General features: G+C 49.4%; 16 protein-coding genes across 16 annotated transcripts; all 16 read right to left on the minus strand.

The window, feature by feature from the left end:
* Window positions 1-99: 99 nt before the first annotated feature.
* Window positions 100-3,942, minus strand: DQ04_00491020 (putative damage-specific DNA binding protein; the record flags this gene model as incomplete). The annotated part of the gene is made up of 1 exon (XM_009309092.1): window positions 100-3,942. One exon carries the CDS (start codon window positions 3,940-3,942, stop codon window positions 100-102), a length of 3,843 nt encoding a protein of 1,280 aa, XP_009307367.1.
* Window positions 3,943-4,394: 452 nt separating this feature from the next.
* DQ04_00491030 (putative protein kinase, putative,polo-like protein kinase) lies at window positions 4,395-6,968 on the minus strand (the record flags this gene model as incomplete). The annotated part of the gene is made up of 1 exon (XM_009309093.1): window positions 4,395-6,968. One exon carries the CDS (start codon window positions 6,966-6,968, stop codon window positions 4,395-4,397), a length of 2,574 nt encoding a protein of 857 aa, XP_009307368.1.
* Window positions 6,969-7,354: 386 nt separating this feature from the next.
* DQ04_00491040 (hypothetical protein) lies at window positions 7,355-7,609 on the minus strand (the record flags this gene model as incomplete). The annotated part of the gene is made up of 1 exon (XM_009309094.1): window positions 7,355-7,609. The coding sequence occupies one exon, from the start codon at window positions 7,607-7,609 to the stop codon at window positions 7,355-7,357; it is 255 nt and encodes an 84-aa protein (XP_009307369.1).
* Window positions 7,610-7,926: 317 nt separating this feature from the next.
* Window positions 7,927-10,383, minus strand: DQ04_00491050 (hypothetical protein; the record flags this gene model as incomplete). Its single annotated transcript, XM_009309095.1, has 1 exon — window positions 7,927-10,383. One exon carries the CDS (start codon window positions 10,381-10,383, stop codon window positions 7,927-7,929), a length of 2,457 nt encoding a protein of 818 aa, XP_009307370.1.
* A 480-nt stretch (window positions 10,384-10,863) lies between these two features.
* Window positions 10,864-12,579, minus strand: DQ04_00491060 (tetratricopeptide repeat domain 39B; the record flags this gene model as incomplete). Its single annotated transcript, XM_009309096.1, has 1 exon — window positions 10,864-12,579. One exon carries the CDS (start codon window positions 12,577-12,579, stop codon window positions 10,864-10,866), a length of 1,716 nt encoding a protein of 571 aa, XP_009307371.1.
* A 435-nt stretch (window positions 12,580-13,014) lies between these two features.
* Window positions 13,015-14,358, minus strand: DQ04_00491070 (hypothetical protein; the record flags this gene model as incomplete). Its single annotated transcript, XM_009309097.1, has 1 exon — window positions 13,015-14,358. The coding sequence occupies one exon, from the start codon at window positions 14,356-14,358 to the stop codon at window positions 13,015-13,017; it is 1,344 nt and encodes a 447-aa protein (XP_009307372.1).
* Window positions 14,359-14,595: 237 nt separating this feature from the next.
* DQ04_00491080 (hypothetical protein) lies at window positions 14,596-15,069 on the minus strand (the record flags this gene model as incomplete). Its single annotated transcript, XM_009309098.1, has 1 exon — window positions 14,596-15,069. One exon carries the CDS (start codon window positions 15,067-15,069, stop codon window positions 14,596-14,598), a length of 474 nt encoding a protein of 157 aa, XP_009307373.1.
* A 296-nt stretch (window positions 15,070-15,365) lies between these two features.
* On the minus strand, window positions 15,366-16,040 carry DQ04_00491090 (putative vacuolar ATP synthase; the record flags this gene model as incomplete). Its single annotated transcript, XM_009309099.1, has 1 exon — window positions 15,366-16,040. One exon carries the CDS (start codon window positions 16,038-16,040, stop codon window positions 15,366-15,368), a length of 675 nt encoding a protein of 224 aa, XP_009307374.1.
* A 256-nt stretch (window positions 16,041-16,296) lies between these two features.
* Window positions 16,297-16,911, minus strand: DQ04_00491100 (large subunit ribosomal protein L15e; the record flags this gene model as incomplete). Its single annotated transcript, XM_009309100.1, has 1 exon — window positions 16,297-16,911. The coding sequence occupies one exon, from the start codon at window positions 16,909-16,911 to the stop codon at window positions 16,297-16,299; it is 615 nt and encodes a 204-aa protein (XP_009307375.1).
* A 167-nt stretch (window positions 16,912-17,078) lies between these two features.
* Window positions 17,079-18,242, minus strand: DQ04_00491110 (60S ribosomal protein L5; the record flags this gene model as incomplete). The annotated part of the gene is made up of 1 exon (XM_009309101.1): window positions 17,079-18,242. One exon carries the CDS (start codon window positions 18,240-18,242, stop codon window positions 17,079-17,081), a length of 1,164 nt encoding a protein of 387 aa, XP_009307376.1.
* Window positions 18,243-18,688: 446 nt separating this feature from the next.
* On the minus strand, window positions 18,689-20,059 carry DQ04_00491120 (hypothetical protein; the record flags this gene model as incomplete). The annotated part of the gene is made up of 1 exon (XM_009309102.1): window positions 18,689-20,059. One exon carries the CDS (start codon window positions 20,057-20,059, stop codon window positions 18,689-18,691), a length of 1,371 nt encoding a protein of 456 aa, XP_009307377.1.
* A 573-nt stretch (window positions 20,060-20,632) lies between these two features.
* Window positions 20,633-21,277, minus strand: DQ04_00491130 (COP-coated vesicle membrane protein gp25L precursor; the record flags this gene model as incomplete). Its single annotated transcript, XM_009309103.1, has 1 exon — window positions 20,633-21,277. The coding sequence occupies one exon, from the start codon at window positions 21,275-21,277 to the stop codon at window positions 20,633-20,635; it is 645 nt and encodes a 214-aa protein (XP_009307378.1).
* A 255-nt stretch (window positions 21,278-21,532) lies between these two features.
* On the minus strand, window positions 21,533-21,985 carry DQ04_00491140 (hypothetical protein; the record flags this gene model as incomplete). The annotated part of the gene is made up of 1 exon (XM_009309104.1): window positions 21,533-21,985. The coding sequence occupies one exon, from the start codon at window positions 21,983-21,985 to the stop codon at window positions 21,533-21,535; it is 453 nt and encodes a 150-aa protein (XP_009307379.1).
* A 307-nt stretch (window positions 21,986-22,292) lies between these two features.
* Window positions 22,293-24,506, minus strand: DQ04_00491150 (hypothetical protein; the record flags this gene model as incomplete). Its single annotated transcript, XM_009309105.1, has 1 exon — window positions 22,293-24,506. The coding sequence occupies one exon, from the start codon at window positions 24,504-24,506 to the stop codon at window positions 22,293-22,295; it is 2,214 nt and encodes a 737-aa protein (XP_009307380.1).
* A 457-nt stretch (window positions 24,507-24,963) lies between these two features.
* DQ04_00491160 (putative rRNA processing protein) lies at window positions 24,964-25,716 on the minus strand (the record flags this gene model as incomplete). Its single annotated transcript, XM_009309106.1, has 1 exon — window positions 24,964-25,716. The coding sequence occupies one exon, from the start codon at window positions 25,714-25,716 to the stop codon at window positions 24,964-24,966; it is 753 nt and encodes a 250-aa protein (XP_009307381.1).
* Window positions 25,717-25,994: 278 nt separating this feature from the next.
* Window positions 25,995-27,377, minus strand: DQ04_00491170 (putative trypanin-related protein; the record flags this gene model as incomplete). The annotated part of the gene is made up of 1 exon (XM_009309107.1): window positions 25,995-27,377. One exon carries the CDS (start codon window positions 27,375-27,377, stop codon window positions 25,995-25,997), a length of 1,383 nt encoding a protein of 460 aa, XP_009307382.1.
* Window positions 27,378-27,382: the final 5 nt, after the last annotated feature.

Raw genomic sequence — 27,382 nt, forward strand, 5'->3', positions numbered from 1 at the left:
AAAAAAAAATAATAAGCAGCACCAGTAGTTTATACTGTGGAAAAATAATTGGTGGCAAAAAAAACGAGCACTTACACAAAAAGGTACTTTTTGTTTATTTTAATGTGTCCTCTGGAGATTCTGTATAAACGCATTAATTGCTTCTTTTCTAAATGGAAACGTGGGCAAGCCGGTCTCATGAAATGTGTTATGTATGTGGAATACAGCCGCATATTCATCCGAGGTCAGAGGGCCCCTCATAGAAGGTGGGTGGTCCAAATCCGCATGCTCGAGGAATTCCTCCAGTGTTGAGTTCATGGACGCACACCATCGCACCACTCGTATTTCGGTTTCAGACACTACTTGCTGCTTAGTTTCCTCCGAAAGAGTCAGGAATGTTTCGACCAGGTCTCCGCTGCACACACACTTAGAGATGTATTGTCTGCGTCGACGAGAGAGTACATCAGCCGCTCTTGGATTTGTTGTTTCAAATGATGCATTTCGACTAAATCCTCTCTCTTGTCCAGCACAAAGAACCTCTCGAAAATTTGCATGGCTAAATCCCCCCAAACTCGGAACCACCTCCGTTATAGCGACTTCCAAGGCCTTCAAGAGAAGGTATGTTTCGTTTGTCACAGGAGTGATTGTTCCAAAAGCTCCATGAGACGTTCCAAAAACAATCTGTGGCCCACAAACACCTGGAACAAGCGTATTTGGGATCGGAACAACGTCATTCACAACAGAGCAAGGAGCAAAGCTTCCTTGATGTACTGCTGTGATCAAGTCACCCAGGTGATACTGTGCCTTCGTTAAAAGCTTTCGGTTTGGTGCCGTGTTGGATGAAGTACCTGAAGGTTTCTGAGACCCAAGAGTGTCATGCGATACGCAAAAAAGATTGAACAAATCGTCTCCAAAGCACATATTGTAGCTGGCGCCAGATTGCAGAATGGCACCGTCCATGGCACCACGTGGCTCTGAGTCCCGGGCAATAATGCTAAGACTCCCCTCAATAGTGTCCACCTGGACAAAAAAACAGCTATGACGCGCATCAAGCGCCACAATACAGGATAAGCCTTGCTGAGCCACGGGGACTAAGCGTGTCACAATTACGCCAGCGCAAATTGTTTCCTCAGCAACAAAGGTAGAATCTACAGAATTCCAAGTATAAAGCGCTATACAGCCATTGATGCCAAGTGCAATTCGACCAGTGTAATTCGGTACAATACAGCAGCATTGGAGAGCTCCATCAATATCCTTGCTACCAAGTTGTCGCAGTTGAGGCTTCTCAGTTATTAACTTGCCCTGTTCAATAGAGCACCACATGAAACGACTCGAGAGAGACAACTGGTCGTCTGGAAATGCAAAAGTGGTACCTATGAGTATCGCCCTGTCCTTTTGAGGTTCATCTCCAGCACCCAATTCATTGGATCCTCCAAGGACAATAGGCTCAAGAAAAACACATCTTTCATTTTCGAGAAGTTCGAGAGAAACCTGCTCACCACCTCTTGTCCCCCATGAATTTGTAGCCTCACGACTCATCATCAAGAGCAGCTGATCCTTTTCATTGTGACGAACCGACAACACAAAGACATCCCACCACAAGATGTATCTAACAAGAGTAACCGTCGCATTAAAGGCGAGGAAACTCATATTCAGTTTTTGCAGTTCTATTATGTCTCCAAAGATGAGGGCCCGCTCGCTTCGAGAAAAAAAAAGATACCTTGAAGAAGTGCTAGGATTTCCTACAATGGCGCACGCCGTGACATCATTGAAGTCAATTCCTGAAAGCTGAAACCCTGTATCGGAGACAATAATAACAAGAGGCACTTCACCAAGGCACAGAACAGCGTTATGCCTTTCCAAATTGAACAGCCGTAGCGGTTGCATCATTATCAGTGTTTCACGAAAAAAACCCTGTATGGTCATGTCTTTTACAGCAAGATCCACAACATAGCCATTCAGCAAGCCAACGAGAAGTCGCGTCTCGCCCTTGTATGGTACAACACACATTGAACATGGAGTTGCTGAGCAAACAAATCTGCTCCTAAGGTGTGGTACACAGTCAAGCACCTGATACAAGCAAACTGCTGCAGAACTCCATTCCCCAATCAAGAAACTATCTGATGACAACACTACCAGTGAGGATACTTCATTTTCCAGCTGAAGTATTTTCCCGACAACAAGAGTGTCGACATGTAAAACAAATACGCTAGCTGAGCTTGAAAAAACAAGTAGTCCTGAATTTGCGTGTGCATGAGAAATTTCCTGAGCTTCGTGCCACATGATACATTTCCAATCATTACTCTGGACAGCATTTAGTCCAACTGCAGTCACTTGTAGAAAAGCATTTAGCCCTTCGCTGAACACAAGAGCCAAGGTTTCCCGTGACGTGTCAAATGAGGTACCTGAAAGTTCCTCTAGAACCATCGTAGACTCTTCTTTCGTCGTTGCACGACAGACACGACTATAACCAGGAAAAGTAAAAATAATCACCTCCCCGGCTACACATATACGTTTCATATTCGAAAGATTATCAATGGAAGTATCTTGTTGAACCTTAACTGACGAACGCACAAGACTCAATCCTCCGTTTGATCCTACGCCTGTACTTGCAATGACACTCATGCGAGGGCCATCTGTTTCCACTGTAATGTTTAGTACAGGACCACAATTTTTCACCAAAACACCACTCTCACCAGAAATCCAGTTCATCCAGAGTGTATCAGCCATGCGAGACCCCAAAACACAAAAGTTATCCACAACCGCAATGGAGCTTGGTATAGTGCGCAAGGACGAGAGTACACAACATGTGAATACTATTTTGTACTGATTGAGGCTCTCAATTTCCCCCATTATCATTGCCTTGACATACGTTCCATCCCAAAAAGCAATGAGAAGCTCACGATTCGGTAGAGAAGCACAGCACACAGGTTCAATGTACACAGGAAATGGAGGGAACGCCACGGTTGTAACATTCTTCCATGAAGCCGATTGAGTTGCCGTCACTTTACGAGAAATAAATGTTAGCAACTGAGGGCCAGCAACGAACAACCCATCAGATACAACATGCAGTACACATGCGTTGGTTTCAACATTGGCTAGAAGCACCATCTTTCGCCGAAAACTGCTTCCCCCAGGAAGGCCTTCAACGGCATCTGGGATCCACGGACGACTAGACGACTTTACACCTCTTCGTTGTTCCTCATTATTCCCGAAATCAATGGTATATTCGGACAAGTGCGTTCTTGTGGAGGAATCGGCGTAAAGAACATACAAATAAACTAGCCCCTTCTCAGTGTCTGCATGTCCTAAAGCAATTCGGCGCACATCAATCTCAGCTGCAGTGAAATGAACATAGGTAAAGAGGGCCCTTTGTTTTTGCCTTTTCAATACGCAGTGTGTGTAATTGCTCGAGAATAAAGCATCAAGGGACTGTGAAAAACTTTCCGAGCCCTGGTTGTAGGATGCAATAGCCGCCGCTGCATCAAACACGAACACGCCCCCCCTGTGAATGGAGAAAGTAACTATCGGAAGTGTTTCATCCATTGGTGTGCGATATACCCCCGAGCAGCAGAGCGAAACTTCACTTGGTCTCTGTTGATGAAAATACGTGTCAACGTCGCCGTAGAATAAGGTAACCATTTCGACCCGTCTTTCGCCATCACCATTATACTCGCTTCTGAATGCCACGAGAGATACTTCCTGCTTCACAGAAAGAAAAAAAGCCACATGCCTATAAGCGCCTTTGGAGCTGAAAAACGGCAACGCCTCCAGAAACTTTAACGAGGCAAACAGGGAAAAGTCCCCAATGTGCTCAAACGACTGGCCCTTTTCCTTGAATAAAGAAACCATATTCAGTCGATTCAGAAGAACTAAAGGTCCTTCTATATTTCCTAAAAAGTGGCCGGTAACGGCACCCAAAACAGCTGTTGGGCTCTTACTTGTGGATACTGCGAAGGGCATCGCTGTCTATTGCCGTTTCCACCAGATCCTCTTACTTGTTCGTTTGCTTGCATAAAAAAAAAATTTAAAAAAAGAGAAAGAGAGAGAGAGAGAGAGAAAAAGAGAAAAGCCCCGGAAAGTATTGCAGAATACAAATCACATCCTTTTCAAAAGGTTTTTTTATTCATTTCCTTTGGTTCAGATTAGTTATTCTTTTTTTTTGTTGCTTTGTGTGGGGGGAGGGAGTGCTCTGTGAACAAAAGACATCGAATAAACACCGATTAAATTAGTGTGCAATCCGTTTCTTCTTTCTTCGCCTTTTTTTCACCCACATGGCTTACGTTTCTTCTATGGAAACCAGTTTAGGGAGTGTGTCTTACGTCATAATCTATACGTTTCCCACTACTTCTCCACCTCTGTGAGGCGGGTTCCATCTCGCTGAATCTTTCTCTTCCTCAACTTCTCCCTTAGACTCAACAGAAGCAGTCCACAACATCTGTGCAGCAACGGACCTTTCGAAGCAGAGTGGCTACAACGCGTAGCAGGGCAGAAGGCATTGTAACTGACCTTGTTTGTGTGGTGGTTCCTGCAGCAAAGTATACCCGCCCATCCCTGACTGTCTTGGCATCACGCCTGATATCCCAAAATGAGAGGGCGAATAGAGACTGCTTCGTCTCCAATACCATGACTGCGCGGAATCCCGAGTAAATGAGAATATCGAGTCCCCAGGGGAAATTAGTCTCAGAAGCCTCAAGACCACTATATCTAGGACAAAACAACGGTTGTGGTGACCCATTACAACGCACGGAAACCTGAAAAGAATAATCAGACATTCGTGCGACAAGAAGCTGTATATCCGCATCCTGATGTTCACCTGTCAATTCGTACAATGAGTCCATTACTGCATCCTTTACGTACACAATATCATCTCGCGTTTCAGTTGTTCTACAGGGTGCAAACAGATCTCTTTCCCATACAGAATGCCACTCCTTTACAGCACAAGTCATAGCCACCATTCGTTTGTCCTTTGTTCCTCGCCGGAGAAACGGAAGAAAGAACTTTGTTATGGCCATTTTTTTGGCCGCTGCAGCCTCAATACGACTCCCTGGATCATTCCCCTCATTTCGATGTACCAAGCTAGTTGAAGCGTTGCGAAACACAGCTAACTCATCTCGAAAACCCTTCGCAGCAAGTTCCTCACTAAGAAGTGGACTTCGGATTCCAGAATCTGGAGGAGTGGCCTGCATACGAGAGCGTCCGTAATAAAAAACTGTGTCTGACGACACATCATAGACCAGCTTTGTTTTATCGTTCAAAAACACGGTTGGATACTGTTTTCCATCCTGGAAAGAAAGAAACCCGTAGCCGTATTTATTGCAATATATGCTGCTTTGAAGAATGACTGATGGTCGAGGGGGTCTTGGCTGCGTAAACCTACCATTCGAGTCTGAGTGCAGTACGTCAGATGCTGTTTCGCTAGCACAATCATTTTCTTTCAGGAACTCATGGAGTGTCATTCGCAACTCGTGGTCCGTTTCTTTGACGTATTCTTGTTTCCGTGGGAGTCCTTTTTGATAGTCAGTGGGTGTCTTCTCACAGTACGCAAATGGAGATTGAATTGCAATCGGTGAAGCCCAGAGTGGACTGTGACGTTCCTTGGGGGATGTGGTTGACGAAGGTGTTTCAGGTGGGACAAGTGCCTTTGGAGCTGTGCGAGGTAGTTGTGACAAGCAAAGAAAACCGTGACGTAAAACCTTCGATGGGGAAGGTCGCCGTTGAGGATCCTTTTGTAGCATCCAACGAATCAAATCCTTGCACGACTCCGGTACAACTGTGTTTGATGGGAACGAATAATCCACCCGTCGAATCTTACTGTACGTGGTGGCGATATCCTTAGTTTCAAAAGGTGGGGTACCAAACGCCAATGCATACAGAATAACACCTAAACTCCATATGTCTGCCTCTAATCCGTAGCCCAACCCCGTTTTCTCGGCGGCAAGCACTTCGGGTGCAATGTAGTTTGGAGTTCCACATGTTGTTGTTTTTCTATCGGATGGAGAAATAAGCTCACTGGCGAATCCAAAGTCTCCAACTTTCATATTCCCAGAGGAATCAATCATTACGTTTCCAAGCTTTAGGTCCCTGTGAATAATCAAGTTGCTGTGCATATACTCTACGGCCGACACAATTTGAAACATTATATACTGCATCTCCTCGCAGGTAAAAACGCCGTGCTCTTTCGACAATTCCATTAAGCTTTTTCTGGAGCATTGCTCAAGTATAATGTAATGGTAGTAATCATCTTGAAAGGCCTTAACAAATTGAATGATGTTAGGATGTCTGACTCGGCTGTGAATGTCTACTTCCATGCGGAACTTTGCCTCAGACCCTCGGCGTGATAACGTTTTTTTATCAATCACTTTTCCCGCGTACCGGATTCCAGTGGCCATATCCTTAAAATCAAACACTTGCGCAAATCCACCCGTACCAAGGAGTGCCCCACAACGATAGCGGGTAACTACATCCCTCTTCACTGGGTCCCTCTCCTCAACAATGGCACCACAGCCATCGTAATATGTCACCCTCTGCCGTGGTGGTGCCATCACTGTTGAGGCTGCGCGCTGTATCGGTGTGTGCGCTGTGGGTGAGGTAAACCCTCTTGCAGGACGAGATTCAATGGCGGATGAAGGTCTGCAGGTCTCGCCCAAGCCGGCATAGCGTGCCTCTGCGAGGGGGGACGGTGAGCTGGGTATGGCATTGTTGAGGTTCAGCCCGGGGCTGCACCCTTGTGCGGCTGCAGTGTCATAGTCACATGCACTTGCCCTTGTAGAACGGCCAACAATTGGTGGCGGTGGCATGTACTGCTGAAGTGACGGCGAACACTGAGCATCACTACGGTATTGAAACGGCTGTGGAGCTAATGGCGAGTTCCTCCATTCACGGTGGGATGAGGTCCGGGCATAAGGCGAAGATGCCTCAAACGATAGCGACCGTACACCCTGCTTACCAGTCTCGACATGCAAAGGCGTTCTTCTATTGTAAGTCATCAAAGTCGCTTGGAGCACTCCCCAAAAAAAAAATCGTTTTTCCACCTACCTATCGTCACGCTTTGTGTTACGCTCCAATGACACACACACACACACACAAAACAAAAACAAATATATATATATATTTTTTTAAGGGGCGGGGGGAGGAACAGAGGAAAAAAATCTTTCAAGGAAAGGAATACCAACACGAGGCACAATAAGAAAACGCATGCATACAGAGTCAAACCATAAAACCTGCCAAAAAGGAAAAACACGGCACAAAAATTAACAAAACTTGCCTTTCGGGTAAGCTTGTCTTCCTTCTTGACTTCTGTTTGAATAGCTTCCTTCCTACGACAACACTACTACACCTAATACCCTCTCCCATCTGGTTTCCTATAACAGACTCAATGGTGCGACTGAATTGGAGGCCCAAAGACGAACCAGGCAGCAACGGCACTCAGACAGCCGGCCACCACCGCCTTGTCCAAAACAGAATCTCCATCAGGCCCCGTGGCACCATTAACCTTGGACTCTTGTGGAGCCTTGGATGACTTCTTTGGGTCTACCCTTCCTGCTGCCGGCGCTGCAGAGGCGGCCGCAGCGGCCAAAAAAACTGCAGGTGTGCGCCGCACCGCAAGGGACAGGGTTGGACGAAGCATGTCACTTTATCTAGCCCCTTCACAAATGAGTCTTGTAAAGAATAAAAACACGAATAGAAGAGGTAGGAACTGGGAAGTAGAGAGATCGTAGGCATGTATGTGTCTGTGAGACGACGTGTGTGTGTGTGTGTGTGGGTGGGTGGGCCCGAAAATGCAACAAGGTTGGGATCACTGTTTTGTTCCTCTATTCTTTTTGTCCCGGTTTCTCTTGTTTTGTCGGTAACGCCAGATGCTGGTACAAGAAAAAAAAAAGCAAATACAAGATGCGCGCTCCAACTACACTCGCTCTTTAAGTTCCATTCAAAGTCATGCGCATTCTACATAAAACCTCGACCGTATGGATCACCACACGATGCGTTGATAGTTTCGATTGTCGTCTCAATCCTGCTACAACGGTTAGACGAATAACGAGCGTCACATTGCAGATATAAGGTCTCCAAGGTGTCTTCGAGAGAGTCGATGTAAGAAAGAAGACCACGGGCAAAAGAAACCTGCACACCTTTCAATTGAAAGGGAATTTTGTATTTTGTTCCTGGAGGATTGAACGCCACAAACGGTAAGCCATAGGTAGAAGAGAGGATCTTCACATATCCACCATTGAACCCGTCACCAATCAGCAAAATACGATCCTTCTTTCCCGCAGTAATCAATCCGTCGATATAAACAGAAACATCTTTGAGCACATTAGGGTGTGGAAACCACCTCCGCAAAAAATCGGCACCGTAGATAAATGATTCTCGATACCTCTCAGGCCACACATTGATGAGGGGAGATATTGCCCCAGCCAATTGCACAGCAATGGATGTACCCCACTCATCCATGTTTCGCATCAGTGAGAGACCTCTATTGTTGGTGTTCAGTGTCACAAAATGGTAATCACTCACCGAATCAACATAATCTGAAAATGAAATGGCCACTCCATCCGTCGCATAATTCAAACTGGGGGGCAGGTGGATGGGATATCGTCGGAAAAAACTAGGAAGATGAGAAAACCAAGTAACAAAGTCCTTATCTCCTTCTTCTGCTACTGTGTACGACAGTGCACTCAAAAGAGCCAAATCGTACATTTTGAGCGGGGCAGAACCGTTTGTATTGTATCTCACCTCACAAATTGGTAACATTGAGTTTTGAGGCGCCATGGGAGCACATCTGGAAGCTATCCCACCCGTGAAATTGTACACCATTGCATTACCAAGAGCAATGACAAACGCCACTGCAAACATAACAATCAACCACCAGTACATTAGGGATGCTTGATCTGTCATAATAGTAACATTATCTATTGCGTACTTTCGTTCAGCACGTACAATTTCGGGGTGACGGTACCCAAAAAATGTCTTGACATCAAAACACTTCAACCCACTCAAAATAGCATTTCGACAGCAGAGCAAGTACGTATCAACTTTACGCCTTTGTAGGTCATGTTGTATTTCTGGGTCTAGTGCAATTTGAAAAAGTGCACATTGTTCTCTTCTAGTCAAAGCATGTCGCCTTTTTCGTGTGAGCATGCCATGTGAGATGATGAACAAAGCGATGTTCATAATAACAGCCTCTTTGGAGGCCGAAACAGCACCACCAATCATACCAAGGAGCAAAAACAGTGCAATAAAAAACATAGAAACGTAAACAGACCAGTGTGCTTTGGTGCGAAATTGTGCTGTCCAGGAAACAACAAAGACGGAAGTAAGTGCAATGCTGCTGATAGCACCCCACGTAACAGGGGGATCACCAATGTAGGTGGTGAGTGTCTGTGCTGAATAAAGTCCAAACAACGGAACACACCCAACTGTAAAAACGACAGCATTCCAACGCAACGTCTTCCCGTCCAGTCCGTACTCCTCGAGCACTGTGGAGGCATGGTACCAATGCTTCTTCGTTGACCGAGAGGAACGATAACTCAATGCCTTCTCCCACAAGATAAACTCATCACGTTTCATGCGGTGCTTAAAGGCAATTCGTTTCTGTCTCAGAGCCAACCAATAAAACCACACATAGCAAATTGCAACCATAAACGCAGTGACAATAATGACAATGAAAGCGTACGTCTGAGCAAAAAACACAAGCGATTGTTTGTTCACAGAAGCATCAATGATTCCCCATAAAAACGGAAATATTGTCGTAGCAGTTATGATCACAAAGTATATCATATAGGGAGGTTTTTTCCTCGAAGAATGTGACATACCCCAAAAAACGGTGTCTTCTCGCTTCGCATTCCACAGACCCTTCAACATGTCCCCCAAGGTGCAGAATACCGTCACCAATGTGAAGCTCAGCAAGAAAAAGGTGACCAAAAAACTCAACGTCATCAAATGCTTGTACTCATCTATAGAGGGTGGGACGTACATTCGGAAAAGCACCTGGAAAGTCCAATTCAGTGAAAGGGCAAATAACATGGCTGCGGTGCAGTAAAGCATAAAAGTAAAATACAGACGAAATCCTAGTGAGAAAAAAACTTCTAAAACAATGTCCGCTAACCAGTTGTACGATTGTGGCTCCCAGTCTTCGAATTCATACGAGCGAATAAGGTTCTCTGGTGTGAGTGGCACTTCAGCGGCGTCCTGCAATTCCTCATTCGTCGTCGCTTCATTTGCGGGATAGTAGTAATAGTTCCCATCAGCAGGTTCGTAATAGTAGTTTTGGTACTGGTTGGGATCGTAGCTTTCTTCTTGAGGTTCTGCTTCTAGATCTATCTCTTGAGTCTGTTCCTGTGCAGCTTCCTTCTCCTCTTGGTCAGTCCCAGTCGCGGAAGCTGGGGCGGCTTCGCTCCGATCCATCCTTGATAGGAAGAAGGAACAAGCAAGCAAAGTTCCAAAAAAAAAAAACTGAGTTTAGAAAAAAGTTAAAAAAGAAATTTGGGAAAAGGGAAACATGTTTTCAGCATTTAGAGTGTTTAATGGTGCAAATGAATTCCCCCAACATTATCACCACCCAGCCACTACCACCACTACAATAACAGCAACAAACACAATAGCCACCAATTCCATCCTCTTCAACACCACGAGAATCATCCACCGGGCTCTCCCACCAGCCACGAGAAGCACGCCACCAAGGAATATAGTAACGCGGCAAAAAGCCTGTGAGCACACAGTTGTTTCCTACATCCTTTTAGCTTCAGAATCATTATCATCCCTCTAATGGCAGATCATGTTTCCCTTTTATCTACTGAAGAATATCAAATGAATACACACACACACACACACACACACAGACAGACACACCGAGAATCACATAGACAGACACGTACACAGGTAATTTTACTTTTTTCCCTCCATTGCGCGTTTTAGTTGTTTCAACGCAATGTTGTATCGGTTGGCCAGTGTTTCATTTCCGTCTCCTTTAATAGACTGACCCTTTGTGAAGAGTTCCTTTGCTCTTTCTAGTTTGCCACGTCGGTATTCGAGCTCACCGGTTTCATAATAGGTGTATGGCAAAATCATAGAATCGCTTGGTATACGCTTCTCATTAGCAAATATCTTCTCCATGCACTTAAGCGCCTCCTCGGTGCGATCGCAGCCCTTCTGTATGACCCCCACAAACAGAGTATACATGTTTTCAGCTTCAGGTCCACTCAAATCGCGTCCCTCAGTTACCCGGTGCAATTCGTTCAGAACGCGCTCTGCCTGTTCAACCTTCATATGCGCAAGGTCACGATTGATATACAGCATATACACACCACAAAGTGGTAATAGCCGTTGGTTTGCGATGACACGCGCCGCAAACTTTGGAGAGTTGGCATCATTCTTGGATCTGGAGTTATACATTGAGCCTACTTTTCGTAACCACTCCATCGCCTTTGCATCATCACCAAGCATCACATAACAGGCTGCGAGTGACAGCACCACCTGACCCGTGTATGCGAAGGTCTCCTTCGTCGCAGAGAGGTGGCTTAGAAGTGCCGCATATTTTTCTTTTGCCTCAGCAAAGCGGAGGTCCATAAAGAGCGTATCGGCATGTAGATAGCGGATAAGTAGAGGCACAAGTCCAGCCCTCTCAGCATTTGCAGCGGCTCTTTCAATGGCCTGCAAAGCTTCAACTGTTTCGCCCTTTTTTCGGTGGTAAAAATTGGAATAACCATAGAAATACGTGTTATGCTCGTACCGTTTGTTCATTGTGTCCAGAACGTGCTTCGCCTTTTGAAGTGTTTCCTCCACACGCCCAATGCCTGTAGGAAGAAAAAGATAAAGTGTGCACAATACGAGGGCTGCAAAAGGAGAGCGAATCCCATTGCTCTCAAAAACCTCGGTAAGGTATTCCTCACCAAGCTCCTTGTCCGATATGAAGCCAATAACGTTAAGNAGCTTCATCAAGTTGGCAGGTACAAGGGCAAGAAATGCATAGAATGTTCCTGTGCCGTATTTTATGCACATCTTCAGTTCTTTGGGGATCCGATTATCCTTGTCGGCCTCCACAGTTTGTATTAGTTTATGGTATATGCCCCACGTCCTGCGGAGGTTGATACCACCCTTCAAATAGGAGTTCATCATGAGCTGGCCTACGGAGCGCATCAGCAAAGCATCCGCGTAGATGACATCACACTCTAGCTTCCACGTGTCGTCAAAAAATTCCCCAGCCTTTTGAGCGGCTCGGCGACGGCCGTTGAAAGCCTTCTTTTCTTTCTTACGATCAGACCGACCAGGCCCTTTCAGGATCGCATTGGACTCTTCCTCATCGTCATTTTCATCACCCAGGCAAAACATAGGTTCGCCATATTTGGCAGCTGAGGCACGTGAATCGGCCACTTTGAATAATTCCATGAGTTTCTCCCTGCTCTCATTGGTGGAGTTCATCAGTGTCTCCACAAGATATTTGTTGGCAAACTCCAGTGCGTAGCGTGGATGCACCTCTTTGTAGGGAGCAAGTTGCTCCTCCGCCTCCACGTACCGGTTGTCCCACATCATATGGACCGCCTCCTCGATACCATGATGAATGCCCCTGCTGTCATTGCTTACTGGCGTAAGGTCGTTCGACATCACTCTTGTTCTTGTTCTCCCGCTCTCTTGATCTTTATCTCTCGTTCTACTTTTTTTTTTCTTTTTCGTTTGTGTCTTTTGTTTGTGATTTTCCTTTTGTTTGATTTTATGCTCACCCCCTCTAGTACTACGAATAGAGAGTCAGGAAAAAATAGAACCAAAGGAAGCAAGAAGGCCCAAGAAAGAAAAAAAAACACAGTCCCCTCCGCACCTCAAATAAACACGCGCAGACCTTTACCTTCGCAAGACTGTGGCCGCCAAGGTGCTCAGCACACGCACAGATACATACATATACCTCCCGTCTCATGTGACACCTATCGAATACAACGGTCGTCTTGAGAGAACGAAAAACGAAAAAAAATGTCCAGGCCCCATTCGTAAAAAAAAAAAAAAAGGCCCCCGCCTTTTCCCTTTCCTTCCGATCTTTTGTCTACACTAATGTGCTGCCTTTCTTGAATTCCCATGTGCCTTCGATCTTAGCTTCTCCCTCTCAAAGAACAAATCAGAGTAGTGGAGGCGTTGCTCTTGAATGTATTCCATAGCTTTAATCCGTTGGTTCTCTTCTTCGTATGCGGCGCCTGAGGCAGCCTGATCAAGTTCCTGAATGGCCCGCTGGCACTCCCTCGATAGGGCCTCCGCCTTGCAGGCGAGGGCGTCAACAACCTCATCCTTTTCTTTTATGATTATCTTCAGTTGGCTCATACGGCGTGACAGCCTCTCTTTCTCCGTAAGGAACAGGTTGTAGATGGCGGGATGGCACTTTTCCTGTGCCGGGATGATCGTCTCTAAATCGTACATATCAGCTTCATCACCGACAGATATAAGTTCACCCCTTGACGCCCAGTTTTGGGAAAGAATCGTATCCACCTCACGCATAAGATGGTTGTTCTGTAGCGCTTTTTGAATGCATTCAAGGCGACGCTCGAGCTGTTCGATACGGTAGTCCTGTGCTTTGATCACTCGCTCCTGCCCACGACGTGTCCCCTTTACCGTTTCCTCGATCTCATCCTTGATATCTGCAATGCCTTGTTGAATTAATAGACGCGAGGTGGATGCGTTTACCTCCACTGCAGCATTCAGTTTCGCGTCGACACTGTCATGTTCGGCAATCAGCTCCTGTAATGTCTCTTTTTCACACTTCACATCACGGTCTACAACCCGGATGTCGTTGTTCAAGGCATTCACTTCATCGTAAAGCTCCCGCCGGCTCTGAAGCAATTCCGACAAGTCAATAAGTGCCTGTTCCTTCTTTTTGACTAGTAAACGTCCTGCTCCAATCTCCTTTTCAATGATAGCCTTCCTCGTCTCCAATTCACGAGGGGTGGCTTCCGTTTCATGTTGGTGAAGCGCCGGTTTGTATCCGTTTGCCTCTCCTGGGGCTGTGACTTGTGCGCCAGTGGCGTCAACGAGCAACTTAGTCTCCTGTTTCACCTTTGCGAAGCGCTGCCCCTCCGTTTTTATGTGGCGGTTGAGCTCATTCACCCGCTTCTTCAGAGCCTGGTTCTGTTGCGTGACTGCCTTGGCGGCGATATCGAACTGGGTCAGAACTGTTCCAACATGCTCGATGGGGAGCTGCCGCACGTCCTTCCGGGGTCGGGTGCCGCAGTAATCAAGAACAGGAAAGGCCGCAGAAAGATTGCCGGTGGTTAGCGCTCCAGAGGACATGCACAACTCTTCCTCAAGTTCAGCCTTGCGCTGCCGCAATTCCGTCACCTCCTTTTGCCGGAGGGCGATGGCGCACTCCAACTCCTTCTTCCGCTCAACCCTGTTAGTCCTCATAAGGATGCTGCTGAATTCCGAAACGATGTGGGTAGCAAGAACTGCAGTAAAGAAACAGAGAAAAGAAAAGCAACAACAATAACAATAGCAATGAGGAAAAAAATGGCCATAAGAAGAAAGAAAGAAAGAAAAAAAAGAGAAGGTGAACAATGAAAAGTTTGCGATCATTCAACTCTCATCAGCACAACGCGTGCACAACTCAACAGAAATAAAAAGGCCAACACACATGAGAAATCCTCACACTCGTTTGGACACATTCACCAGCACAACCTTATTGTTTCGCAGAACAACGGTCTCCTTCACCCTCACGTGGAAGACGGCAAACTTCGCGTGTGAAGCCACCGTCCCATCCCTCTCAAATGTGGCGTACCCCTGCGAGTCGTAGCCATCCGCGTTGAAGTAACGCCGCACCACTTGTCCACCAAACTCTACAGAACTCAGTGCCGACAAATCACCGCCCTCAGACAGAGTGTACTGCCTAAGAGTGGGATCTAGGCTGTGTTGTACTTGCTTCCAGCGATTGTAGTTACGTCCGTGGTGTACAAAGCGAACGTTATCACGAAGAAATACTTCTACATTTTCCTTGCCGTACACAACACCCATCCACGTATTGTATACCACGTCATCCGATAAGTAGGTCAATGCATCCCCAACCCTCCCCTCGCTTATAAGGTCCATGTAGCGTGTCGCGATGAGTTGCGATGTCGCCATTCTGCATCAACATACCCCTTTCGGTCTCTGTGTGGCACGGATCAGATATGCAAACAATCAGGAAGGCAAAAGCAGGGAAGAGACAAGAGTCCTTCAAAACACCGTCGATACCCACCATATTCCTCCAACACAAAGAGAAGCGCATGGTGGAACACACACACACACACACAAAGAGAGAGAGAGAGAGAGAGACAGAAGTATATATAAAGCGAGAGAAAAAGAGCGAAAGAGGGAAAGCTACGTACAAGCTTGTGAAAGCTGAGCTCCCCTCACAATAGCACTGCCTTCCCGCTCTCCTACACCATCACTGCCTTTTGTGACATCAATATCCCGACAATAACGGCGAAGATACCAAGGGCAGAGGCGAAGATCTCGATGACGAGGACCTTCACAAACAGAGCGCTGCTATGTGCATCAGCGATAGCGCAACTGCTCCCAACCACTCCAACCGCAATGCCGCAAGACATGTTACCGATGCCAACTGCAATTCCAGCTGCAAAAAGAGTAAAGCCGGAAGCAGCAGCGCGGTAGGCGTATTTGCCCGTCTCATCAATAGCGTTGGCGTTCGCTTCCATTTTTCCCATCATAATTATTGACAAGATAACACCGTAAATCGCCACAGCTTCACAAAAAATGATGGAGATCAGGTTCTTGCTTCGAATTTCGGGGGCGCGAATGGCCGCTCCACTGATGGAGGCCGCTGTTGTTAAGATCCCCCACGCGGCACCGATAATAGAAAAGGCAATGCCGATACCTATTCCCACGGAGCCCCACGTGTATGGTGAAACTGCGGACAACACATCCCATAGAGCAGAAAATGGTGGAAAGACCGTCCCACAAAGTGCAGGTATGACACCGAAAACAATGATCACAAAGATCAAAATATATCGGATGAGTTCCCATATGACAGCGAGAGCATCATCAGGTGGAAGCCGCGAGGGCTGAGGCAACACTTCAGCTTCAACAGGCATTGCTCCCTTGGCTTCCAACTCTCTATTGCAAGCAAACGTAACCTAATCTACACAGTTCAACACACAAAGGGAAGCGGAGACAGAGAAAGACTTCCACTGCTGTACATGACTCACAGAAACCAAGAAACAATTGCCGGGCAGAAACAAATCAGCACCACCTCTCTACACAAGAAAACAAGCGTATTTTTGAGTTAAAGACAAAAAAGAAAAAAAAGTAGAAGAGCGTAAAAGGACTCGAATGGGTCTGCTGGAAAAACTAACGCTTGCGCAGGAACACCATGCGATTGTTGCGGCGCCAGGCAGCACGGCACGACGGGCGCAGCTTCGACGCCTTGTGGCCCTTGTGGCGCAGACCGCGGTGCTTGCGGCCCGCCGACGTGAGCCCACGCTGCTCGCGGTGCTTGTGCACGGCGTTGACGATCCAGTTGATGCGCGGGTCGCGGCGGATGGTGCGGTGCATCGGGTCCACCGCCACCACCTCGTACCAGAGGAAGGTAGAGTCGGCGTTCACCCAGTAGGAGTTGAGAACACGCAGGTTGCCGTACTTCTTGCCAAGCCGCTGCTCCGCGATGGCGCGGTTGTTCTTGTTAAGCTTCATCCCCAGCACACCGCTCGTCTTGGGCTTGCCGTAGGTGATGCCCTTGTGCACCGGGCGCTTGCGACCACCGCGGCGCACACGCACGCGGAACACAGCGTAGCCCTGCTTCGTCTTGTAGCCAACCATGCGGGCCTTCTCGGGGCGTGTGGGGCGACGCAGACGCACGATCGTATGCTGGTGGCGGAACTCCCACGCCCGCACGCGCTGGATGAAGCGCATCACATCGGAAGACTTCTTCTTCCAGAGCTCGTTCAGGTACATAAACGCTCCCATTTTCGCTGGACCCTTCTACACATTTATTGCGAAGGAAGACCACACACACACAACAAAAAAGTACAGCGACAGCAGCAACAAAGCAAAAGCCGGCAAACCCCGGAACACATCCGACTTAAAGGCACACAAAAATAAAATAAAAATGAAAATGATACCACAAAAAANGCCTACTTCGCCGCGCGGTCGCGGATGCGAGCAACCAGCTGCGCAATTTTCGCCTTGGCAGCGGTCTTCTTCTCCGCGCCCGTCAGCTTGGGCGTGTTGTACTTCTTCACCGGCGCGCCCTGCTTGCGCTCCTTCTTCGCACGCCGCTTCGTGGGCTCCGCACGGATGGCGGCGTGGGCCTTCTTGTACATGCCCTCCAGCGCATCAGGCGCCACCTTCGCCGCGATGTACTTGGCGAACTGGCATGTCTTCTCGTCGGGGTTCGAGCTCGCCTCCTCACGCACCTGCTTCAGGTAGTCCGCGACGTGGCGGCCGAAGATGCGGTCACGGTGCACCTTGGCGTTGAGCGCGTCCTTCTCCTTGTTGTAGCCGGGGAAGCGGTTGGGGCGATGCGGAATCGCCAGCCCGCCGTCCACGGCGCCCTTCAGCACGCCGAACACACGCGCGCCGGTCGTCGTGCGTGCGAGGCCGACGTCAAGGATCGCCTTGAAGGGGAAGCGGCTCCCGTCGTCACCCTGGTCGTCCTTCTTGGTGCGCGCGGCCGCGTACGCGCCGTCCGCATCCTTCGNCTTGGCGTTGAGCGCGTCCTTCTCCTTGTTGTAGCCGGGGAAGCGGTTGGGGCGATGCGGAATCGCCAGCCCGCCGTCCACGGCGCCCTTCAGCACGCCGAACACACGCGCGCCGGTCGTCGTGCGTGCGAGGCCGACGTCAAGGATCGCCTTGAAGGGGAAGCGGCTCCCGTCGTCACCCTGGTCGTCCTTCTTGGTGCGCGCGGCCGCGTACGCGCCGTCCGCATCCTTCGCACCCTCGAACTTGTCCGCGAGCCCGAGCTTCGACAGCATGCGCCGCGCCAACAGCAGCCCCGTCGCATACGCCGCGGCGTAGTTCGTCAGACCGTGTTCAATGCCGAACAGTGGCAGCTCGTGCGAGTAGGCCGCCATGACGACCTCATCGCCCACAACCTTGGCGTGCACAATCTGTGCAATGACGTCGCGGTTCGTGATGCGCACCACCAGGCGGTACTTGGGCGAGCCGAACTTGGTCTTGTCCTGCAGCACCATCTGGCGCCGCGCGTGGTAGTCCGTCTTGCCCTCGCGGCGGCGGCGGTACTTCACCTGGAAGCGTTTGAAGTACGCCTTGTTCTTCACAACCTTCACGAATGGCATTCTTACTTGGGGGCTTGCAGCACAAATATTCATAAATACACACACACACACACACACGTACAGAGAGAGAAAGAGGTACAGAGCGGAATTGCATATGTGTGCCTGTCAACAAGAGACACAAGTGAGAGGCAAAAACAGAAAGGACGAGGGACGCAGAGCGGCGGCAGCAGCAGCAGACTGNCGTCTTGCCCTCGCGGCGGCGGCGGTACTTCACCTGGAAGCGTTTGAAGTACGCCTTGTTCTTCACAACCTTCACGAATGGCATGCTGTTGAGGATGTCCTTGTGTATATTAAAAGGCACAGAGAACAATAGAAAAAAAAGATCACGATCATGTGGAGTGACAAAACGACGCGCTGGAAGGCTGGATGTGATGAGGCGCCTTTGAAAGAAGAGAATTATAACTGTTCCAAGAAGTATACATCGAGTGGTTTCCAGTGCGCCTTATTCATCTGCTCACAGTGGTGGAAGGGCGTGTATGAAGGCGACGCATCTCTGACTCGAGGGCGGCAATGCGCGACTTTTTCGCGTTGAGTTCGCGGGCTTGCTCAGTGATCGTAAGCTGAAGCGTGTTTATTTCACTTAGCGATTTCTGCCATAGCAACTCAATGTTCTTAATGTATCCACCAGCCTCCTGAAAGAGGCCATCGTATGTCAAGTGTTTGTGTGGCATTCGACTTGCGTCAGTAATAACACTTATTTTATCTCCAGTTGCCCGCATGATTGTCAGCTTTCTCGGCACAGATTTGAGGGCGTCAAGAGTAGGCTCTGAGTCGTCTTCGGGGCACGGCGCCGAAAACGCGGTGTATTGTTGCGTCACTTTTATGTGCGGCAGGAGCGAGCACTGGCGCAGTACCCCCTGCGCCGGGTTCCACTGCATCTCAAGAAAAAGATCCTGTGGGTAGCGTGCAAACAGGCCTTCGCACAGCGTCGCGATGGCCCACACCTGGTGTTCATCGAAGGGTGTGAAGAACTGTGGCGCCTCAAGAGGCTTGTCAGCTACCAGAATACAGCCATAATTGCTTATAGGCACTACCACACCGCTACGCACATGCAGAGGGTACCGCGCATGTCCCTCAAAAGGTCGCCTAGGTGTTTCTGCCCTGTCGGTATGTGATTGTCGAGATGCATGGGTGGTGTCGAAGTTAACTGCCAGTCCATCCCGCACAACCGTGACGAGCGTACTGGTGTTGGCGTAGCTGACTTCGGGGGGAAGCTTCTCCTCTCCGTGGATATGCGCTACGCGGCACAGCACGTGAGGGTCCTCAGCAGTGTCGTTAATGTACACCGCCGCGCGGGTGGCATTGACACGTGTGAGCACTGACTCAATCATCACGAACAGACATGTTTGCAGCGCGGTGGCCGCCGCCTGCCGATCGTAACGGCGCAGCGCTAAAGGTGCGTTTTGTGGCACCTTGCTGGCGCAGCGTCCAGCGATCGTGTTGTGCCGTGACGTGGGGGTCGTGAAATCCGCCGTCTTTTCCGTCTGGGTCACCACTGTGAAACCTGCTGGCACGAGCGTGCGTTTTTTGAGGAGCTCCACGGCGGATGTTGACTCCGTGTCTCGCATATGGTTGAAGAACTCAGCCAACTGAAGCTCAACAGCGCTGACAAACGCATCTGCAGCGGTGGCAAGTGTGTGCCCGACATCTCGCAAGACAGCGGCTGTGCTTTCTCCAGGATTTTCAGAGACCGTAAGCACACCTTCATCGGCGTGGAAAGACGCACATGAGGAAAGCGACGCATTCCTCAGTGCGCTCGCGACACGGCGAATTGCGGAGAGCTGCTCGGTGGCCTCTGCTCCCAAGACAGTGGCCATTTGACACGCCGACTTTGTTTTTTTTGTTGTTGTTGTTTTTACCAGGGTGCTACGTACGTATGTGTATGTGTATGTGTCTGGCTGCAGCGCCCTGGTTGTAGGATAATTCGAAAAACGGATAAAAAAAAACAGGGGATGGATAAAGCCAACTAGACAGAGCGTCCGGCTCACTACACATGCCTCCCCCACCACCTGCATGAATCCTCCTCGTGGGGGCATACGGCGCTGAGGGCATTGCGGTGGGCCTCATCCTATGTGCATCCTTCGCTCAAGAAACACCAAGAGGGGGCAAAGGGGAAGCTGGGGAGCATGAAGCCAGGCATAAAAAAAAGGGGGAGAGGGGGCAGGGATGAGAGAATGCAGCACAGCGCAGGGAAGCTCCTCGCACACAGCAATTAGGTTTTCCAGTCTCGGTTTTCATAGGAGAAAGGGAGAGGAGAAGGAAGAGGAAGAGGAGGAGTAAACGCAAGGTAACAAAGTAGTAAAACACAAGTTGTCTGCACCCTCATTCACCTGCGCCCCCCACCCCCCTTCTCTCCTCACTCATGGCGCACAGTGTCCCACTATCATCCCTCAGTCAATGAGCCGCTTCTTCTTAAAGTACGCCTTCAGGTGCCGCAGCTCCCATGCTGAGAAGAGAACAAAGACGGTGATGAGGAGGCCTGTAAACCACATTACCTTTGACGTCATGACCTCATTTGTGTTGCGCATCTCTGCTTCCTTGTCCTTGTAATATAGGTATTCCAGGTGGATAGAGTGCACCGCGTCCTCTAGCACACGCAGCTCAACTTCGATAGGTCGCAGCTTCTCCTTCGTTGCCAGCTCAGCATAGTCATTCTTTTCACTCCCTATTTTTATATCCACGCTAATGCTGCGTTTCATTCCCTCAACAAACTTGGCACCCTGTGCCAGACGTGAGTGGAAGCATACAGTGAAGTCACCGCCCTCACTTATGTACTCATGAAAGTTGCCACGGTCTTGTGCATTGGCGGTGTAGAATACATTCCCCTGTGGGCCAGAAATCACGACATCCACGAACTGCGCGTACCCAGGCAGTGCCGCGTACGAGATGCGCAGCTCTGTGCTGCTTGGGACCTCCTCTGAAAAGCAGCGGTGTTTGTTAGCTGGCAAATCGAACGCGAAGGCGTCGGTATGAAGCGCGCAGATCCACAGTGTCGCCACAATGGCTAAAAGAAACGTTGTCAACTTACGACGCATTCCTTCACTTTGTCGATCTTTTTTTTCTTTTTATATATATTCCCTTTCTTCTTCTCTTATCCATTTTTTAAAAAGAGAAACAATTTCACAAAGGGAAAAAACTCCATACGCACAGAAACTCACATAAATGCTCTCATGCATGCATGCACTGAGGTTAATAAACACATAGTCTTTTATATATGCATATACACGCCAATAAGTCATAAGGAGATTACAAGAGAGAGGCCGTGGTACACAGAGCAAGACGGCACTGCCTCACAGAGAGTCATACGGTGCAACAGGCTCTGGGCTGCTAATCGAAGTGGACACTGCACCGTGAGACAGCAGAGTACATCCCAGTTGGCCGTTGCCTATTTTTCTTGGTTGCCAATACACCGCCATCTTCTCCGTTTTTTCGGTGTCACGCCGCAGGTGCTCAATAGTGGCGTTGAGCAGGTGTTGCTCCTTGGACCAGAGGAAGACGCTACCCCCAGATGTATTCTCGTCGCAGGCAACATCGTTGCGGTACATTTCGGTCATGCGACGCATTGGTCGATAGAGGCAGATGTACAACACCACCGAATAGATCCCCCACGTTACAGGTAGCATCACGGCAATAAATATATGTCGACTGCGTACATCCCTTTGGTACGCTGCTGGAATGTCGACAATGATGAAGAGGGCAGCTGAGAGAAGGCACATGAGAAGCCACCCGCGAAGGTGCCACATCCTTGCGTGGAACTGTTAATTAGGCACAATTTTCAAAATAGCAACTATCAACCACACCAACGACACAATAAGAAATAAAGAAACGATAATGATCAACATGATGAGCAAGATGAATAAGAATTGGGGAAAATCCCCATATATGTTTTATTCATATGTCACATGGGCGTTCGCCAAAAAGCAAAAACAAAATAGAAAAACGTTGGCTTGACTTCCTCATTTTGCCCGGCTACGGAAACTACAGCTGTAATCATAAGACACGCATACATAGTGTATACAATTAGCATCTCATTCCTTTTACACATGCTGCCTACATGGGGTGATTCGCCAGATATTCCGACGCAATAACGAACCCCCGATCGTTAAGAGGATATCCTGGGCCAACCGGAAGTTGTCCATTAAAGAACCGCCTGTATACTTCCAGAGCCTCTCGCCCTGATGATACGAGCCAAGGGATGGTACAAATCCATTCTGATCCCTTGATGGTTCCATTTCGAAGATTCTCCTGGTAGCGTCCTGTGATTTTGCCCGTGTAGTGCGATATGCTGCCAAAGAGGATAATGGGGTTCGGTGGCACAGCACCCACCTTTCGGCGCACCTCCTCCAGCGCGTACTCGAAATCAGTGCCAATGCCTCCCGTCAGGAAAATAGGGAGATCGAGGTTGAAGTCCGACTGACGCTCCACCAGTTTGTTCGAGCGGTACGTCATGAATGCTTCAACGTATGGGTTCTTTGTCTGTTCATTGAGGGTTGAACCGGGCTTTTGCGCGAGTGTGCCAAAGTCGACAAACAAACCGCACGACAATATGCCGAGTGACTTGGCAACCCGATTGCCCACTTCCATCGCACCAGGACCTCCACCGGTAACAAGGGCCAGTGTCTTCTTTGGGTTCAGCAACGGATGATTGCACGTCCGCTTCAGCTGCAATATACCATTCAGTAGAAGTATCAGTTCTGCTTCGAAATCTCCCTCGATAAGGTTGGAGCCATACACGCCAAAGAATGTGGCGAGGACGTACTCCTGCCTCCGCTCAATAGGCACAAACACCCCAGCGTCACGGTCATGACGTCGGATAAACTGGAAAATATCTCCACGAGCTTCATCAACGTAGAAAGCCGCAATACCAAATGTGTTCATATCGCACAGAAGGCCACTGTCATCTTGACTGAAGAACTCCTTGTGATGCCGCGAAGCCTGTGTGAAAAAGACAGCGCGGACCTTCCTCCCAACAGCACAAGATAGAATCAACGACTTCAAACACGGGGATGGAAAAAATCGAGTTAGCAAAACGCCGTCACTTGTAATATCGCCAGCTGCAATAGCCGAGAGAATGCTGTATTCACATTCCTGGTACACGGCTTGTTCTGCTAGTTTCTGCTGCTGCTCAGGATTATCATATCCCACATAGGGTAGCAACTTTGGGTCTGCCGTGACCCAGTCATCCGGCGTCAGTTCGTTGAATTGGCCGCCTTTGCTGACGTATGTGCAGCAACACATATTACCCTTTGGCGCCGTTTTAAAAACTCGGAGTACATCAGCCTTGCACACGCATCGCTGCGAAAGCGTTTTACGAAGTAAAAAGGGCAGATTTTCACGGTAAGCTTCCAACGTGAAAAATTCAATTGGGACGTGCGTAAGTTCTTCAGAAGACTCCCCAAAGAAGACAAAAGTGCGCTTCTTTAGCTTCTGGGTTAAACCAGAATCAGGTTCAATAACGCGGGAACTCATAGACTTAAGACCCGGAGGAAGTAGCTCGTCCACAACACGCCCAAACATTGTCCGCAGGTGCATTGCGTAGCCACGCACCATTAGAACCCCGTTGGGTGGCGCAATACGTGTGTGTTTCTCATTGAAGTCTTGGTGAAGGCGGAGGATATCCTTATACTTGGTACGGTTTTTAAGAGCCGCGCCAATCGTTGGAAGGAGACCATGTATCTCACCATTGTACGTGTAGGTACCCTCCAGAACAGGTAAGAATGCAATCACGCGGCCCTCCACGATTTTCAATTCCCAATTTGGCTCCAGAGAATCGCCGTAGGTGAGAAGCTGCTCACCTCCCTGATCATGCATGTGCAACAGACGGTTTATGTAACTCATGTCCCGCACTTTGCGGACCTCTTCCCTTGCAAAGAGCTTTCCAATATAAGCCCCCTCACCAATATAATCCAGCATCAGCACTGCAAGGGGTGACAGAGCCACCAGCTTCAAGCGGATTTCAGCCCGAAAAATATCCTTGTCAAGAATGATCTGGGTGTCCTCAGCGTTGACACCAAGCTGAGTCAATGATGACTTTAAAACAAACTCTGAACCCACATTCTCCACGAAACCACGGAACTTCTTGGGTATGTTTTTGCAGACAGCAACCACCTCTGAGAGGTGACGGCTTTTCCGCTGGATAGACGCGATTGACGCATCCTCAGTGACCAAGTCAAACGGATTTGATAGCCTTCCGCGAGTGGAACTGTAGCTTGTAGCATCTTTGCTGCGGCATAGCACATAGTCTGGCAGCCATCGAGACGACATTCAGTGGTGCTTTTTTTTTCTTTTTTGCGTGTTTTCTTTTTTGTTTTTTTTTTTTATTTGATCCTTGTGTTTGTGGAACCTGCAGTGTAAAGAGGCAGAGGAAGCCCCCACCCCGCAAAGAAGGAGAAAAAAAAGGGAGAAGTACGCACATCTCATGACACGCCTAAAGGCAGCAGCGAAACACACAGGGTCTGTCTTTACCACCGCCACGGCCGCACCGCCGCAACCGCACAACTACGGTATGACTCTTAATCGGGGTCTTAGTGGCAGAACCAAGGGTAAGGCTCTCCTACTTCCTGCGGCGCGCATTTTTTCCGGGGCGCCGCTTGACGCCTTTTCCGGCGCCGCCGCCGCCGCCGCCGCCGCCGGGGCGGAGACTTTTCGGCCGCAGCGTTCGTTCTTTGCGGGAGGCGGTTTCATTTCCCTCGGCATCGTCGAGNCCAAGGGTAAGGCTCTCCTACTTCCTGCGGCGCGCATTTTTTCCGGGGCGCCGCTTGACGCCTTTTCCGGCGCCGCCGCCGCCGCCGGGGCGGAGACTTTTCGGCCGCAGCGTTCGTTCTTTGCGGGAGGCGGTTTCATTTCCCTCGGCATCGTCGAGGATGTCGCGCAGCTCTTCGTTGCCCTTCCGCTTGCGCCGCCACTCGGTGATGCGCTCGCCCATATCTCTCTTGTACTTGGCTCGCTGCCGAAGCACCTCTGCCTGCACCTCCTTGCCGTACTTCTTCTGATCCTTCATCGCACGTCGGTGGGCGCGCTCCTCGATGCGTGCCTTTGACTTCTCCATCGCCGTGGCGATACGGCTCATCTGCACGTCATCCTTGTACATCTCTGCGTAATAGTCGGCGGGGCGCCGCCACGGCACATTAGCTTCCTCCAGCAAGGAGATGCCACGCGTCACAGAGAGCAGCGCCTGTTGGATGAACGCCTCCTCCCGCTTCGGATCGTCGTCGACGTGGAGGTCAGCGGGAAGGGGCCGCGTAGACGTCAGCGCCATCCGCTCCACCCACTGCGCCGGCTCACTGAACTCCACTGTTGTGGGCTTCTCGCTGTCGCCGTTTTCCCCCCGCTTTTTGTCAGTGGCTACCTCCTTGTTCCTTTGGCCCGCGTCACGCTTTTGTTCCTGCTGCTCCACCTCTGACGCCTTGGGTGTGCCATCTGGCTGTGTAGGGGCAGCTTGTTTCTTCTTCGCCACTGCGTTGTATACCGGCATGTTTTTCCTCCACTGGTTCTGAAGAGTTGAGAAACCAAGGCAGAAAACAAAATGTGAGAGCGAGACAGAGAGCATAACAGTGAGAGAAAAGGAGAGAAAGAGAAAAAAAAGAACAACAAGAAAGCACGCTTGGTCTGAGATAGGGAAAAAGAAAGAAGTCGGGATCCGGTGCGACTTCCCATGTCAGCCTTCGTCTTGGCAGAAGAAACAAATGGGGGAGGGGAAGGGCACGACGAAAAAAAGGGTCATACATGAAAAGGTCACAGAGCATCTTTACATCACTGAACCTGCACGGTCCCGCCCAGTGCGGACATGCCATTCCCTCTCAAGTAAGCCTCGTATGTGGAGACTACTGCCTGCTGCCTCTCCGCCAACTGGGCAATGAGGTGCTGAAGGTTGCCGATCACGGCATCCTTCTCCAAGGAAAGATCGTGCACTCTATGCTCAATCTCGCTTATGCCCTCGGGGTCGATGTTGGCTCGCTTCAGCAGTTCCGTTAGACGAGCGTCGCGTCCTTCTAACTGCGACTGCACCAGCTCCAGTTTACTTTGGATAAGAACGCGGCGGAATGTGGCCTTCTTTTGTATCTCCTGTAACATGTTGTTATACTTGTTGAGGATGATATCACGGTCTTCTTCTAACTTCACAAATCGCTGCGAAAGTACCTCGTGTTCCCAGGAAAGTGTGCGTAACTCTTGTTCGTCTTCCCGCACCTCTGCCTTCATAGCTCGCAGTTTTTCCTTGTCGCTTCCGTAGTTGACGAGTTCCTGCTCCAACTCTCGCTTTTGACGCTGAAGTTTGGCTAAAGGCTCCGTAAGTTTCCTGTTTCGTTGTGCAACATCCATCATTGCTCGCTCATTGTGTGCTTCGGTACGTTTCCGAGCGTAAACCTCGTCCTTCAAGGTTCGGATTGTTTCTAAGTTATTCGAAGTGATTTCACTGTAGTACTCCTTCATCTCCCTAAACGTGCGCTCGTGCATTTCCCGAAGTTCGGCAATGTGGTCTTCTTTGCGCTTTTCAATGAGACCGATTTCCTCACGACGCCGCTGGTCCATCTCCTCCCTCAGATCCTTTGTCTTCTTTTCATACATGAGATGCATCTCCTTCATTTTGCGCTCAAAGGACTGTTGCTGCTCCGCAATCACCTTGTCTTGTGAAGCTGTGAGGGCGGAAGTCATCTCCCGTTGCTGATTCTCCTGTTCCCGCAGTATCAGCTTAGCATCATGGATTTCTCTTCCCGCATCCCGCTCCTTTTGGCGGTACTCCTCCTCCCGTATCGCAAGTGTTCGCTCCGCCTCACTGCTCATCTCCGCAAGTTGAAGCTGGTGCTCATACAACATGTGTCGTATCTTCTGTTTGAAGACTTTTTTCTCTACTTCGTGACGTTCTTGGTTCTCCTCCTTTTCATGCTCACGTTGTCGCAGAAGTGCCTTCAACTCCTCCAGTTGTTTCTTGGACACCTCCCAGAAGTTAATAATTCGGTCACGCTCCAGTTGGAAGTAGTTGCGCATCGCCTTTGTCTTCTGCAGAGCATCTGTAGCGAGCCACAACTCACGCCCCTCCGGCGGGGGCGGCGGTGCGGGCACGCCAGTGGCTGGCGAGGCGGCCACCTTTTTTTTGCCTTTCGGCCCAACCGCGGCTGCCTTTTTCTTCGGCGCCATCGAAC

This window comes from Trypanosoma grayi, assembly GCF_000691245.1.
Source record: "Trypanosoma grayi strain ANR4 Tgr_49_V1, whole genome shotgun sequence".
Taxonomy (NCBI): Eukaryota; Euglenozoa; class Kinetoplastea; order Trypanosomatida; family Trypanosomatidae; genus Trypanosoma; species Trypanosoma grayi.